At 43.2% G+C, this 16,817-nt stretch overlaps 1 protein-coding gene across 1 annotated transcript in view; it reads left to right on the top strand.

Moving 5' to 3' along the window:
• The first annotated feature begins 4,380 nt into the window (after positions 1-4,380).
• Positions 4,381-16,817, top strand: part of grk1a (G protein-coupled receptor kinase 1 a) — an 82,956-nt gene continuing 70,519 nt past the window's right edge. Inside the window, exon 1 of the mRNA XM_080204154.1 lies at positions 4,381-5,279. Coding sequence (XP_080060280.1) covers positions 4,575-5,279 — 705 coding nt within the window. The 5' untranslated portion in view covers positions 4,381-4,574. The remainder of the gene's footprint in view (positions 5,280-16,817) is intronic.

Here is a 16,817-nt window from a genome sequence, read left to right as displayed (position 1 = left end):
ACATCAGAGAATGATTCAGTTATATCATCAGAGAATGATTCAGTTATAACATCAGAGAATGATTCAGTTATAACATCAGAGAATGATTCAGTTATAACATCAGAGAATGATTCAGTTATAACATCAGAGAATGATTCAGTTGTAAAACCAGAGAATGATTCAGTTATAACATCAGAGAGTAATTCAGTTATAACATCAGAGAATGATTCAGTTATAACATCAGAGAATGATTCAGTTATAACATCAGAGAATGATTCAGTTATTACATCAGAGAATAATTCAGTTATAACATCAGAGAATAATTCAGTTATAACATCAGAGAATGATTCAGTTATATCATCAGAGAATGATTCAGTTATAACATCAGAGAATGATTCAGTTATATCATCAGAGAATGATTCAGTTATAACATCAGAGAATGATTCAGTTATAACATCAGAGAATGATTCAGTTATATCATCAGAGAATGATTCAGTTATAACATCAGAGAATGATTCAGTTATAACATCAGAGAATGATTCAGTTATAACATCAGAGAATAATTCAGTTATAACATTAGAGAATGATTCAGTTATAACATCAGAGAATGATTCAGTTATAACATCAGAGAATGATTCAGTTATAACATCAGAGAATGATTCAGTTATAACATCAGAGAATGATTCAGTTATAACATCAGAGAATGATTCAGTTATAACATCAGAGAATGATTCAGTTATAACATCAGAGAATGATTCAGTTATAACATCAGAGAATGATTCAGTTATAACATCAGAGAATGATTCAGTTATAACATCAGAGAATGATTCAGTTATAACATCAGAGAATGATTCAGTTATAACATTAGAGAATGATTCAGTTATAACATCAGAGAATGATTCAGTTATAACATCAGAGAATGATTCAGTTATAACATCAGAGAATGATTCAGTTATAACATCAGAGAATGATTCAGTTATAACATCAGAGAATGATTCAGTTATAACATCAGAGAATGATTCAGTTATAACATCAGAGAATGATTCAGTTATAACATCAGAGAATAATTCAGTTATAACATCAGAGAATGATTCAGTTATAACATCAGAGAATGATTCATTATATCATCAGAGGTGATTCAGTTATAACATCAGAGAATGATTCAGTTATAACATCAGAGAATGATTCAGTTATAACATCAGAGAATAATTCAGTTATAACATCAGAGAATGATTCAGTTATAACATCAGAGAATGATTCATTATATCATCAGAGGTGATTCAGTTATAACATCAGAGAATGATTCAGTTATAACATCGGAGAATGATTCAGTTATAACATCAGAGAATGATTCAGTTATAACATCAGAGAATGATTCAGTTATAACATCAGAGAATGATTCAGTTATAACATCAGAGAATAATTCAGTTATAACATCAGAGAATGATCCAGTTATAACATCAGAGAATGATTCAGTTATATCATCAGAGAATGATTCAGTTATAACATCAGAGAATGATTCAGTTATAACATCAGAGAATGATTCAGTTATATCATCAGAGAATGATTCAGTTATAACATCAGAGAATGATTCAGTTATAACATCAGAGAATAATTCAGTTATAACATCAGAGAATGATTCAGTTATAACATCAGAGAATAATTCAGTTATAACATCAGAGAATGATTCAGTTATAACATCAGAGAATGATTCAGTTATTACATTAGAGAATGATTCAGTTATAACATCAGAGAATGATTCAGTTATAACATCAGAGAATGATTCATTTCTAACATTAGAGAATGATTCAGTTATAACATCACAGAATAATTCAGTTATAACATCAGAGAATGATTCAGTTATAACATCAGAGAATGATCCAGTTATAACATCAGAGAATGATTCAGTTATAACATCAGAGAATAATTCAGTTATAACATCAGAGAATGATTCAGTTATAACATCAGAGAATGATTCAGTTATAACATCAGAGAATGATTCATTTCTAACATTAGAGAATGATTCAGTTATAACATCACAGAATAATTCAGTTATAACATCAGAGAATGATTCAGTTATAACATCAGAGAATGATTCAGTTATAACATCAGAGAATGATTCAGTTATAACGTCAGAGAATGATTCAGTTATAACGTCAGAGAATGATTCAGTTATAACATCAGAGAATGATTCAGTTATAACATCAGAGAATGATTCATTTCTAACATTAGAGAATGTTAATCAATTCCGGTCTCCCAGACTGCAAGCATCCACTACAGTTCTCTTACTGCTGGGACAGGTCCCGAGCAATTGCCATCTTCCTGGCCCTGCTCTTGGTAATGGAGAGAGCTAAGTTAGCCTCCTATTTATTGATTATAGCTCAGCTTTCAATACCATTATTCCTATAAAATTCATCTCCATACTCCATGGCTGTACCTCGACTTCTCCTTACGTGGATCCTGAACTTCATAACCCACAGACTACAATCAGTAAGGTTAGGCAACAACACCTCCTCCACGATCATCCATGATCATCACTGCTGCCCCACAAGGCTGTGCTGGCCAAATCCCCCTCCGACTCAACCTTCAAGTTTGCTGATGACACCAACATAGTAGGTCGGATCTCAAACAATGATGAGACAGAGTACAGGAATTAAATAGAGGATCTGTGAACTGGTGTGACAACAATAATGCCTCCCTCACTGTCAACAAAATGAAGGAGATTGTCATTGGCTTCAGGAAGCGCAGAGGAGAACGTACCCCTATTTACATCAATGGGGATGAAGTAGAAATGGTCAAATGCTTCAAATTTTAAGGTGTCCAGATCATCAACAATTAGTCCTAGTTCCCCTATGCCAACACTATAGTTATGAAAGCCCATCAAAGCCTCTGCTTTCTCAGAAGACTAAGGAAATTTGACATGCCAGCTGTGGCTCTCACCATCTTTTACAGATGCCCCATAAAAAAATTCTTTCTGGTTGTATGACAACCAGGTTTGGCTGCTGCTCTGCCCAATATCGCATGAAACTACAAAAGGTTGTGAAATGAGCCCAGTCCATCACGCAAACCAGCCTCCCATCCACTCACTGGCTCCACTTCCCGCTGCCTCGGAAAAGCATAATTAAGGACCCTATGCACCCCGGTCATTCTCTCTTCCACCTTCTTCCATCAGGGAAAAGATACAAAAGTCTGAGGTCACGTACCAACCACCCCAAGAACAGCTTCTTCACTGCTGCCATCAAACTTTTGAATGGACTTACCTCGCACTAAGTTGATCTTTCTCTACACCCTAGCTATGATTGTAACACTACATTCTGCACTCTCTCCTTCCCTTCTCTATGTACGGTTTATCTGCAGAGCACGCAAGAAACATTACTTTTCACTGTATAGTAATACATGTGACAATAATAAATCAAATCAAAAATGATTTAGTTATCATTTATACACCATAGGCGTATGGTGTACTGGCCTTCATTAATTGAGGGATTGAGTTTAGGAGTCGGGACATAATGCCGTAACTTTATAAGACCCTTGTCAGACCCCACAGAGTACTGTGCGCAGTCCTGGTCGCCTCGCTACAGGAAGGACGTGGAAGCTATTGAGAGGGTGCAGAGGAGATTTACAAGGATGTTGCCTGGATTGGGAGGCATGCCTTATGAAGATAGGTTGAGGGAGCTGGGACTCTTCTCCCTGGAGAGACGAAGGTTGAGAGGCGACCTGATAGAGGTTTATAAAATGTTGAGAGGAATAGACAGGGTGGATTCTCGGAGGCTATTTCCCAGGGCTGAAATGGTCGCTATGAGAGGACACAGGTTTCAGGTGCTGGGAAGCAAGTACAGAGGAGATGTTAGGGGTAAGTTTTTCACTCAGAGGGTGGTGAGTGAGTGGAATTGGCTGCCGTCGGTGATGGTAGAGGCGAACTCGCTGGGACCTTTCAATAGACTTCTGGATGAATATATGGGATCTAATGGAAGTTACAGATAGCTCTATGGCTTGGTAGGTATCGATGTGATCGGCGCAACTTGTCGGCTGAAGGGCCTGTTTGTGCTGTAGTGTTCTATGTTACGTTCTATAACATCAGAGAATGATTTAGTTATAACATCGAGAATGGTTCAGTTATAATATTAGACAGAGAAACCATTATAATATTAGGGTTTGTTTCTGTTAAAATATTTGCAATTAATGTATTTGTGATGTTAACGATTGACAAAGATATAGATGGAAACACAAAGAGGAGTCAGGAAGAAAGGAATTACTTGGTGTGGGAATTATTTATAAGTGGATAATGTCTTTATTTAAGATGTTGACTCAGGATTATTTCTGTTACTGCTATTCGCTCTTTCTAATGAAGATGGACAAGCATTGGGTGAGATTAAGATTATGGGAGCTGAGAAAGTGAATCAGACTTTGGCACTCTGGGCTCAGTCAGTCATGTCAGCACCGCAGACACTCACTGACTTCCTTCAATTACTTCCAGTTGGTTGGATATTGAGCATGCTGTAGTGTCTCCGATCTCTGGGATCTCTATGCTGACTGTATCATCCGTCCCATGTCTTTGCTTTGCTTGAAGTGAATTAGCAGCCAAAGCGTTCAGGATGGATTTAGGGAATCTGGAAACAGTGGTGGCTAACTCTGCCTACATCTCCGCTCGGGGCAGTTTCGATGGGAGCGCCAATTTGCAGATGACCAGAGATAAAAAATATCGAGCCAAACTTAAACTCCCTAACATCACACAGAGCGAGACCCTTAAGGACCAGATTGACGTGGAGTTCGAAAACATCTGTATCAAACAGCCCATTGGGAAGAAGTTATTCCAGCAATACTTAGAGACGGTGGCAGCGTACAAACCGGCCTACGAACTCTGGAAAGGCATTGAAGATTACGACACAGCGGAAGATGAAGACAGGCTTCAGATAGCTCAGAGTATTATTAGCAAGTTCTTGGAGTCAGGGGCTGAATTTTTCTGTAGTTATTTGGAAGAGAAAAGTATCTCGAGGGCCAAGGAAGACTACAAGAACGTCAGGGAGGACCTATTCAAGGAATGCAAGGAAGCTACCGTGAAGTTCTTAAAAGAGGGCAAGGCCTTTGAGCATTACAAAGAGAGCATGCACTTCATGAGGTTCTTGCAGTGGAAGTGGCTGGAAGCTCAGCCTGTCGGAGAGGACTGGTTCCTAGACTTTCGGGTCCTAGGGAAGGGGGGGTTTGGGGAGGTGTCTGCATGTCAGATGAAGGCGACTGGCAAGCTATATGCCTGCAAAAAGCTGAACAAGAAAAGACTGAAGAAAAGAAAAGGAAAACAAGTAAGATTGAATCGATTACTTACTTTCCAGAGGAACAAAAGTAAATAGAGGCCCAGATCCTTTGCAGAATGTGGGTTAGAGTAATTGGATAAAGGGTCATGATAACCTCCCAAAAGGATCATCTTAATAACCTTCCTATGAACCTGACCTCAGAACAGATTAACTGGCAGCCAGGTCTTAACAACTTGTTAAGAACCATAGAATCCCAACAGTGCAGAAAGAGGCCATCCAGCCCATCGATTCTGCACCAACTCACAGAAAGTGCATCTTACCCCAGGCCCAAACCCCCGCTGCCACCCTATTCCCATCACCACACATGTTGGGATTCTAAGGGACAATTTAGCATGGCCAATCCACCTAACCTAGCAACCCTTTGGACTGTGGGAGGAAACCGGAGCACCCGAAGGAAACCCAAGCAGACACGGGGAGAATGTGCAAATCCCACACAGTGACCCAAGGCCAGAATTGAAGCCAGGTCCCTGGTGCGGTGAGGCAGCAGTGCTAACCACTGTGCCAGCTTCTGATCCTTCTGCAGTTTTTAGTCCAACTGATTTTTTAAAATGGATCAAAGTACCTACCAAATTCAGCAAAAGGAATTGATGCAGAATATAGATAAATTGACAAGTAGGAATGGTAATTTTCAGAATCCTACTTAGAACATAGAACATAGAACATAGAACATTACAGCGCAGAACAGGCCCTTCGGCCCACGATGTTGCGCCGACCAGTTACAAAAACAATGACCCACTAGCCTATACCAATCCCTTTTCGTCCATAAACCTATCCAGAGATCTCTTAAACGCCCCCAAACTAGACGCATTTACAACTGCAGCAAGCAACACTTGATATTAGATGAATATGGTGAATATGAATCACAAAACAAAACAGCGACTCAACTTCAAAAAATAAGACAAGGTGTAAATTGGAAGATAGAATTTGTTTATCGCTCGCCTAGACGGTTTCCCTGGGTGGGGGAGCGGGGACGTGAGGGCATAACTTTGAAATTGGAGAAATTGGTAGTTCAGGGACGATGTTCAAACCAGGAACTTCTTAGCGTTAAAAAGTAGCGCAAACCTGGAACTCTCCCTCAAAAACCTACGGGCTGAATCGAGAATATCCAAACTGAGATTGCTGAGATTTTTGCTGCACAAGGTTATTGAGGATTACACGACCAAAGCAGGTCGATGGAGTTAAGATACAGATCAGCCATGATCTAATTAAATGGCAGAACAGCGAGGATGGCGGGGCTGAGTGGCTGACCCCTGTTCCGATATCTTTATGTACTGAGGAAGTACCCATTTCCCAAACTCTTAATTACAGTGGTGTTGTGTGGGGGGAGGGGGGGGGGGGGCGGTGGGGCGGTTGGCATATAAATCGACAGTCAGTTGCCCATCCTGTCAGTAAAGAGGCCCTTGTCGCTTTGAGGCCCTGCGGTCTCTTGTAACTTTGACAGGTAAACCATGGACGTGCCAATGCAACTCAAGGCCTCCAGGTTGGTAAGATGCAGCTGTTAAGCTAAGCTGTAGGGTGGGTGGGTGGGTAGGGTAGGGTAGGGTTGGGGGAGGGTGTGGAGGAGGTAGGGGAAGAGGGTTTTGGCAGGGGTGGGGGCGTTGTTGGGGAGATCCTGATTATATAGCATGGCCAGTTACCCAAAATATTTTGCGGGCCCCACGTGGTACAGGCTCCGCCTGCTCTTGCCATTGGTAGGCCCGGTGCGGTTCCACTGCCCCTGAAGCTTGCCTGAGTAAGTACTGCACAAAATGGCAATCGGTATCCCGTTTACCTCACAGGGCTTTGGGTTCCACATTAACAGGAGCTGCAAAGCCCAGAACAGGCAACACTTTGGACACCAAAATGATGTCGTCAGCAATGCTGGCATGTATAGAATTATAGATTTTTTTACAGTGCAGAAGAAGGCCATTCAGCCCATCGAGTCTGTACTGACAACAATCCCATCCAGGCCCTATCCTGTAACCCCATATATTTACCCTAGCTAGTCCCTCTGACACTGAGGGGCAATTTAGCATGGCCAATCCACCTAACCCGCACATTTTTAGACTGTGAGAGGAAACCGGAGCACCCGGAGGAACCCACGCCGACACAGGGAGAATGTGCAAACTCCATACAGACGGTGACCCGAGGCCGAAATTGAACTCGGGTCCCTGGAGCTGTGAGGCAGCAATGCTAACCGCTGTGCCACCGTGCTGCCAACAACATGCATAGAATGCACATTTCTTGCCAGTCTTGGGGAGGGGGCTGGGGGGTTGGGGGGGGACGCAGAGGTGTGGTGGGAATGATTACATGGATAAAATTCCTTCCAGCAGAACACCCCAAAAGTGCTCCATAGCCAATTAGTGAGTACTGGGTAATGCTGCAACCCATTTGTACACAGCAAGCTCCCACAAACAGCCATGCAATAATAATCTGTTTTAATAATGTTTGATGGAAAATGTTGTTCAGGGTACTGGGGATAACCTGCTGGTCTTTAAAATAATACACAGATAGAGAAAGCAGGGTCTCAGCTTTGTATTTCACTCAACACAGCCAACAGTGCAGCACCTCCTCAGTACTTCACAGTGCCAAGACAGTCCAACTGTTGTCCCAGATCGGCATTCTAAAATAAATTTAAACATCATTGATATTTCATTTAAGGCATTGAATGAACTGATAAATGAAAAATGTGATTAAAATCTTCCACCTACCCATTGTCACAATGTCTGTACTTTACCATGTGAACTATATACAGCAGTTCAATGCCATTTGTCCATTTTTTAAAATTACTTTCTAAATTGGCTGAGGGATTGTGGAGTGCCCCCTACAATGGATGACCAAAAGCAGGACAACATGAGGGCAGGGCAGTTGGCATCCAAGTCCCAAACATCCTAGAATATGCCCAGCCAGAGTTGGCAATCTTGGACCTAAAGTAGATGTTGGGTTCCCCCTTCCCCCATCACTTACATGACCAAAGGCTCCTGTCCTTGCTCCAGTTGTGGGCACATAGTTCTTATTTTTTGCTGTCCCCAATATAGCCAGGGCCCTTCTGCAGAGGAACATGCATACACACACACTACTTAGCAAATCAGGACCATAGGTACTCCTTTCATGCTGAAGCTTGATCAATTGGGCCAGTGGGCTGACGAATGGCAGATGGAGTTTAATTTAGATAAATGTGAGGTGATGCATTTTGGTAGATTGAACCACAGTAGGACTTACTCAGTTAATGGTAGGGCATTGGGGAGAGTTCCAGAACAAAGAGATCTAGAGGTACAGGTTCATAACTCCTTGAAAGTGGTGTTACAGGTGGTCAGAGTGGTGAAGAAGGCATTCAGCATGCTTGGTTTCATTGGTCAGAACATTGAACAGGAGTTGGGACGTCTTGTTGAAGTTGTACAAGACATTGCTAAGGTCACACTTGGAATACTGTGTACAATTCTGGTCACCCTATTATCAAAACGGTATTATTAAATTCGAAAGAGTGCAGAAGAGATTTACAAGGATGCCACCGGGACTTTATGGTTTGAGTTATAAGGAGAGGCGGGATAGACTGGGACTTTTTTCTCTGGAGCGTAGAAGGCTGAGGGGTGATCTTATAGAGGTCTACAAAATAATGAGGGGCACAGGTCAGCTAGATAGTCAATATCTTTTCCCAAAGGTAGGGGAGTCTAAAACTAGACGGCATAGGTTTAAGGTGGGAGGGGAGGGGCACAAAAGGGTCCAGAGGGACAATTCTTTCACACAGAGGCGGTGGGTGTCTGGAACAAACTGCATTAGTAGTAGAGGTGGGTACATTTTTGTCTTTTAAAAAGCATTTAAACGGTTATATGGGTAAGATGAGTATGAAGGGATATGGGCCGAATGCAGGCAATTGGAACCAGTTTAGGGATTTAAAAAAGAAGGGTGGCATTGGCAGCTTGGGCCAAAGGACCTGTTTCCATGCTGTAAACCTCTATGACTATAAAGTAAGGGAGCTTAATACTTTTTGCTTTGAAGCCTCTGTGATGTATATTTTGTATGTTGGAACTACGCAGAGATGACACTAGTTTCTATCTGTGGAACAGGTTTCATTCCCAGTGCTTTAAAATGTCTGCTCCATGCTTCAGCTCTGGTTTCCAGCTGGTTTACTTTTCTCTGAGTCCACACCCAGGTTTAACCAATCAGGCATAGTGAGCATAGATCAATTGCCAGACTCACATCATCAAACCCAGAACAATTGAACTCCACACTCTAGAGTGGCACTGGAATCCCCAATTCTCTGGGTCAGATATGAGTGTGTAACCAATCAGCCAGGACTAAAACATGTCCAACACTGCTGTTCAAATTGCAGATTGTTAGGCCTGGAAATCGGACAGCCTTTTGGTGCGAACTGGGCCCAGGAGAGCAACTCGGCCTGTGACCAACCCAATATCAAACTTAGGGCCCTGTATACAGGAGGTATAGATGTTGTGGTGTGTCTCACCAATGAATGGGAGGTGAATAGAGTTGAGGGAGGGCAGAAGAATTCAGGAACAGGCTGAGGCGATGTGTGGAGCTGATGACAGTTTGAGGAAGGTGGGACAAGCACTGGGACAAGCACTGCTGTTTCTGATGGCTCCACATTTGATTTTTTAAAAAACGTAGCTCTGCATGTTATGTTGGGTGGCAAAGTAACACAGTGGTTAGCACTGCTGCTTCACAGATCCAGGGACCTGGGTTCGATTCCCAGCTCGGGTCACTGTCTGGAGTTTGCACATTCTCCTCGTGTCTGCGTGGGTTTCCTCCGGGTGCTCCGGTTTCCTCCCACAGTCCAAAGATGTATGGGTTTGGTTGATTGGCCATGCTAAAATTGCCCCTTAGTGTCCTGAGATGCGTAGGTTAGAGGCATTAGTGGATAAAATATGTAGGGATATGGGAGCAGGGCCTGAGTGGGATTGTGGTGAGTGCAGACTCGATGGGCTGAATGGCCTCTTTCTGCACTGTAGGGTTCTATGATCCTATGAATCCTTAGACCCAGCTTTGCTGAGTAGTTTTGCCATCCATCCTGGATTCCCAAGGAATTAATCTGCTAAACAGAATAAAAACACAAGGGAAGTAATTTATCAATGTTTATTTTTTCCTTTTTCTTTGCTATAAAGTGCAAAATCAGAGTGGGAATGAATGAAAAAGGCTCTTTAATTTATCAAAGAACCCCTACAGGGCAGAAGGCCATTCAGCTCATCCAGTCTGCACTGACCACAATCCCACCCAGGCCTATCTCCATAACCCCACATATTTACCCTATTCGTCCCTCTGACACTAAGGGGCAATTTAACATGGCCAATCCATCTAACCCGCACATGTTTGGACTGTGGAAGGAAACCCATGCAGACACGGGGAGATTGTGCAAACTTCAGACAGACAGTGACCCAAGCCAGGAATCGAACCTGGGTCCATGATGCTGTGAGGCAGCAGTGCTAACCACTGTGCTATCCCTTTTGCTACTAAGTGTAAAGACAGAGTGGGGATGAATGAGAAGAGGCGCTTTAATTTATGGTCAAGAACATTCTGTTGGGTAATGGAGACTCCATTTACTTTCCAAATTGACTGAGTTACTATGGAATGTCACTATGATGGATGACTAATAGCAGGGCAACATGAGGGCAGACCAGTCCTAGAATAAGCCCAGCCAGACTGGCAATCGTGGACCTAAAATAGATGTTCGGTTCTCCTTTCCCCCACCATTTGCATGACCAAAGGCCTCATTCCTTGCTGTAATTGTGGGCCTTTCTGGTGAGGAATGTGTACACACACACACACACACACACACTATTCACCATATCAGGACCACAGGCACTCCTTTCATGCCAAAGTTCAAATAAAAGATCTTCATATTTTATTCAAAAGACAGTGTGACATTTCCCCAGTACTGCACCAGGAATGTCACCCTGAATCTTTGCATCAAAGTCTCTGTGTTAATGCCTCGAAGCTTTGGAGGGATGGCACTGGTTGCTACCTGTGTCAGAGGTTTCATTCACAGCACTTGGACTAAGAACACAGAACCTGTGCAAATTTGTTTAGGGCAGATCAGGTTTGACCGAACCTGATTATGCAACAGAGAGGGCAGATGGAGCCAGTGAGGTTGAGGTGGTGTTTATGGACTTTCAGAAAGCTTTTGGTAAAGTGCCACGTAATACAAGTGTTTGCAAAATTGATGCCTCTGGAATAAAAAAGGGAATAGGAGCAAAATGAGCAAAGCATTAGAAATTGTGGTAAATGGCTGATTTATGGATTAGAAGGAATTCTACATTGATGTTTCCCAGAGTTCAGTGATGGAACCCCTCTTTAAATTGTTTATTCTTACTGTCACAAGTGGATTTACTGCATTGAAGTTACTGTGAAAATCCCCTAGTTGCCGTACTCCAGCACCTGTTCAGGTACACTCAGGGAGAATTTAGCATGGCCAATGCACTTAACCAGCACGTCTTTCAGACTGTAGGAGGAAACCAGAGCTCCCGGAGAAAACCCATGCATTATATAAGTTACTCATTAATTATTGTATTCCATTTGTTATGTAAGTTATGATATTACAGTTGGGGGTTACAGAACACTGTTTCAAAATTAGCATTCAGCATCAACATTGGTCGTGTAGCCCTAGATCCCTTTGCCACTAAACCCTATTTGGTCTCTTATTTTTCAAGGAATATTTGACATTATTCCAATCAAAATCCATTAGCTCTTAGCTTACTTGCCAATTGCTCGCTCATTCTGCAAGCTTGTTGACATCTTCTTGTATCTTGTCGCATTCCCGCTCTGTGTTAATGATAGCCCTCGAGCTGGTGATGGTAAATTTTGCAACAGGACTTCTGATTTCTGAGTCTAGATTGTTGGTGTAGCTGATGCATAATAGTGGCCCTCGCCACAAATTCTGTTGCCCAATCACTGACCTCCCTTTGGCAACTGCCTGAAGGTAAGTCAGACTGTATGTAAATATAGTGTTGTTCTTGGTCCCAGTCAATAGAATACTTGAGTTCCATTGGCGGTTGGTGACTAGTGGAGTGCCCCAGGGGTCAGTGCTGGGGCCTCAGTTATTTACCATTTATATAGATGATCTGGAGGAGGGAACCAAGTGTAGGGTGTCGAAATTTGCTGATGACACCAAGATTGGGGGAACGGCAAATTGTGCGGAGGATGTGGAGAGTCTGCAGAAGGATCTAGATAGGCTGGGCGAATGGGCCAGGAAATGGCAAATGGAATTTAATGTTGGCAAGTGTGAGGTGGTCCACTTTGGTAGGAAGAATGGTAGGAAGGACTATTACTTACGTGGCGAAAAACTGCAGCAGGCGACGGTGCAGAGGGACCTCGGGGTCCTTGTGCATGAGTCGCAAAAACCCAGCTTGCAGGTGCAGCAGGTGGTCAGGAAGGCGAAAGGGATGCTGGCCTTCATAGCGAGGGGGATTGAATATAAAAGTAGGGAGGTCTTGCTGCAGCTGTATAGGGCATTGGTGAGGCCGCAGCTGGAGTAATGTGTGCAGTTTTGGGCGCCGCACCTGCGCAAGGATATTTTGGCCCTGGAGGGAGTGCAGAGGAGGTTTACTAGGCTGATACCGGAGTTGAGGGGATTGAGCTATGAGGAGAGGCTGAATAAACTAGGCTTGTACTCGTTAGAGTTTAGAAGAATGAGGGGAGATCTCATTGAGACGTATAAGATGATGAATGGGATGGATAGGATAGAGGTGGAGAGACTCTTCCCGCTCAAAAAAGACAGTAGGACTAGGGGGCACAGCCTCAAGATAAAGGGGAGGCGGTTTAGAACGGAGTTGAGGAGGAACTTCTTCACTCAAAGGGTGGTGAATCTCTGGAATTCTCTGCCCGTTGAAGTGGTGGAGGCTGCCTCGCTAAATATTTTTAAGATGCGGGTTGATGGGTTCTTGATAAGAGAGGGGATTAAGGGTTATGGGGAGAGGGCGGGAAAGTGGAACTGAGCCACAACAGATCAGCCATGATCTTATTGAATGGCGGGGCAGGCTTGAAGGGCCAGATGGCCTACTCCTGCTCCTATTTCTTATGTTCTTATGTTCTTATGTATTGTTGGATACACAAGTGTAGCATTGTTTAATTGCTCACTTGAAGCATATAACTTGTCAAGTTATGCACTTTGGTAAGAAGAATAAAGGAGCTGAATGTTATTTCAATGGAGGAAGACTGCAGAAAGCTGCAACACAAAGGGATTTGGGGGTCCTCATGCATAAAAAACTGGCATACAAGCGCAGCAGGTTAGAGAAGGCAAATGGAATGTTGATCTTTATATCAAAGGAGTGGAGAATAAAAATAGAGAAGTCTTATTAAAATTTTACAAGGCACTAGTTGTACTAGAACTGGAACACAGTTTTGGTCCCCTTATCTAAGGAAAAATATGCCAGCATTGGAGGGAGTCCAGAGAAGGTTCACTAGGTTGATCCTGGGTGGGGAGGGATTTTTTTATGAGGAGCAGTTGAGTGGGTTGGGCCTCTACTCGTTGGAGTTTAGAAGAATGGGAGGCGACCTTACTGAGACATATAGGATTTTTAGGGACTTTAACAGGATAGATGCTGAAAAGTTGTTTCTCCTTGTGGGAGAGCCTAGAACCAGAAGGCATAATCTCAGAGTAAACGGTTGCCCATCTAATGCAATAAAAAGTCTGACAACACCAGGTTTTAGTCCAACCGATTTATTTGATCGAAGACAGAGATGGGAAGGAATTTCTTCTTCTGAGGGTAGTGAATTTGTCAAATTCTTTACCATAGAGAGCTGTGAAGGCTGGTTGTTAAGTATGTTCAAGGCTGAGATGCACAGATTTTTGATCAGTTAGGGAATCATGGTTTATAGGGATAAAGTAGAAAAGTGGAGTTGAAGATTATCACATCAGATCAGTCATGATCTCAGTGAATGGCGGATCAGACTCAGTGTTCAAACGGCCTCCTTCTGTTCCAACGTCTTATGATTCTTACCATACATACATAGGGCATCAGGTATGTTTGAGACCTTCCACAACTGGTGGACATGGCAAGGGCTGGCGTTCACAGAAACAACATTTTAATTGATTTCATTCACCTTCTTTCTAAAGTTTTATGTTTTGTTACAGTGCCCCTTTAAGGGTCATTTAATCAAAAAGAACAAAGAACAGTACAGCACTTTTGCCCTCCAAGCCTGTGCCAATCCGAAACTAAAACCGTATGCACTTACAGAGTCCATATCCTTCCATTCCCATCCTATTCATGTATTTGTCTAGATGCCCCTTAAAAGCTGCTATCGTACCTGCTCCCACTGCCTCCCAAAGCAGTGGGTTCCAAATATTCATCACCCTCTGTGTAAAAAAACCTGCCTCTCACATCTCCTCTAAGCTTTTCCCCATGCACCTCAAACCAATGTCCCCTAGTACTTGACTTTAGGAATGAGCATCTGACTATCCACTCTGTCCATGCCACTCTTGTAAGCCTCTACCAAATCACCCCTCAACCTCCTCTATTCCAATGATAACAAACTGAGTATATCATAGCTAATACCCTCCAGACCAGGCAACATCCTGGTAAACCTCTTCTGTACCCTCTCCAAAGCATCCACAGCCTTCTGGTAGTGTGGTGATCAGAGTTGTACACAATATTCCAAAATGAGGCCTAACTAAGGTTCTGTACAGTTTTTATACTCAGTGCCCTGACTGATGAAGGCAAGCATGCCATATGCCTTCTTGACTATCTTATCAACCTGCATTGCCACTTTCAGTGATCATGGACATGTACGTACAGATCTCTTTGCCTGTCTATACCCCTAAGGGTTCTACCATTTACTGTATAATTCCTACATGCATTGGACCTTCCAAATTGCATTACCTCATGCTAGCAGGTCCCAGAACTGATCCCCGTGGAACACCCCAAGTCACAGCTTTCCATTCAGAAAAATGTCCCTTTACTCCTACCCTTTGTCTTTTATGCCCAAGCCAGTTTTGTATCCATCTTGCCAGCTCTCCTGTCTTCACCTTTTCATAGGTCATAGAACGCTACAGTGCAGAAAGAGGCCCTTCGGCCCATCGGGTCTGCACTGAACACAATCCCACCCAGGCCCTACCCCCATATCCCCACATTTTTATACCCACTAATCCCTCTAACCTACACATCTCAGGACACTAAGGGGCAATTTCTGAGCATGGCCAATCAACCTAACCCGCACATCTTTGGACTGTGGGAGGAAACCGGAGCACCCGGAGGAAACCCACGCAGACACGAGGAGAATGTGCAAACTCCACACAGACAGTGACCTGAGCCGGGAATCGAACCCAGGACCCTAGAGCTGTGAAGCAGCAGTGCTAACCACTGTGCTACCGAGCCGCCCAATAATATCTCTTTACTCCTACCCTTTTATATCAGTCTACCATGAGATATCTTGTTAAAAGTTTTACTGAAGTCCATGTATGCAATATCCACTGCCGTTCCCTCATCGATCAACTTCGTCACTTTCTCAAAAAACTCGATCAAGTTAGTGAGACCCAACATTCCCTTCACAAAACTTTGCTGTCTGGCGTTAATAAGTCCATTTGTTTCCAAATGTGAGTAAATTTTGTCCCTATGAATCTTTTCCAATAATTTCCCTTCCACTGACATAAGGCTTACCGGCCTATAACTTCCTGGATTATCCCTGCTGCCCTTTTTAAACAATGGAGCAACATTGCCTAATCTCCGGTCCTCTGGGACTTCACCTGTAGCCAATGAGAGTTCTGTCCAGTCCCCAGCAATTTCCTCCCTTGCCTCCCTCAGGGTAGACCCCATCAGGCTTAATTGTTAATTAGTTTATTTTATTGGCATGAAAACAGCATATTATGAGGGGATGGCTGGGACACTGGGTTGAGTGGAACGAGAGATGTGAGACTGAAAAAAGCAACTCAACCTTCTCTCCATACAGAAAACCTCTGTGTCTTGGTTTTGGCCTTGCTAACTGGCTTGAGTCTGATTAAGATGCTCATCTAAGACTCTGCAGCGTGTATTTTTAACGGCCTCTGTCTTGTCTACACGTCAATCTCTGCACGCTGACCTACATTGGCTCCTGATCTGGCAGCATGTCAAGTTTTAAAATCCTCGCCCTCGTTTTCAAATCCCTTCATGGCTTCACCCCCTCCCTCCCTATCTTTGTAATCCTCATCAGGCCTGCAAGAGCTCAGCGTCCTTCTAATTCTGGCCTCTTGACAATCTGCGATTTTAATCCCTCCACATTTGGTGGCTGTGTTTTCAGTTGCCGAGGCCCTGAGCTTTGGACTTTCTGCCTCTCTACCTCTCTCTCTTATCTTCCCATCTCTTTGCCAAAGACCTGTGTGCTGACGCATCAAATGTTTCTTTGATTACACTCTGGCATCAAAAATGTTCTATTTTCCTGTTGTGCGTTACACATCTTGGAACATTTCGCCATATGAAAGGTACTTGCCAAATGCAAGTTTCTGGGACTTCTTCAAAGAATCATAACCTCTCCTTGGGAAATCCGTGCTGCTTCTCTATCAGGTTTTCAGTCTCCAGCTGTTGTTTGGGAGTTGGTTTCGCTCAGTTGGCTGGAGGCTGGTTG

Source organism: Carcharhinus amblyrhynchos, chromosome 15, assembly GCF_965287045.1.
Source record: "Carcharhinus amblyrhynchos chromosome 15, sCarAmb.v2.hapA, whole genome shotgun sequence".
Taxonomy (NCBI): Eukaryota; Metazoa; Chordata; class Chondrichthyes; order Carcharhiniformes; family Carcharhinidae; genus Carcharhinus; species Carcharhinus amblyrhynchos.
The sequence above is the reverse complement of the archived record's forward strand: the minus strand, read 5'-3'. Positions and strand labels throughout refer to the sequence as shown.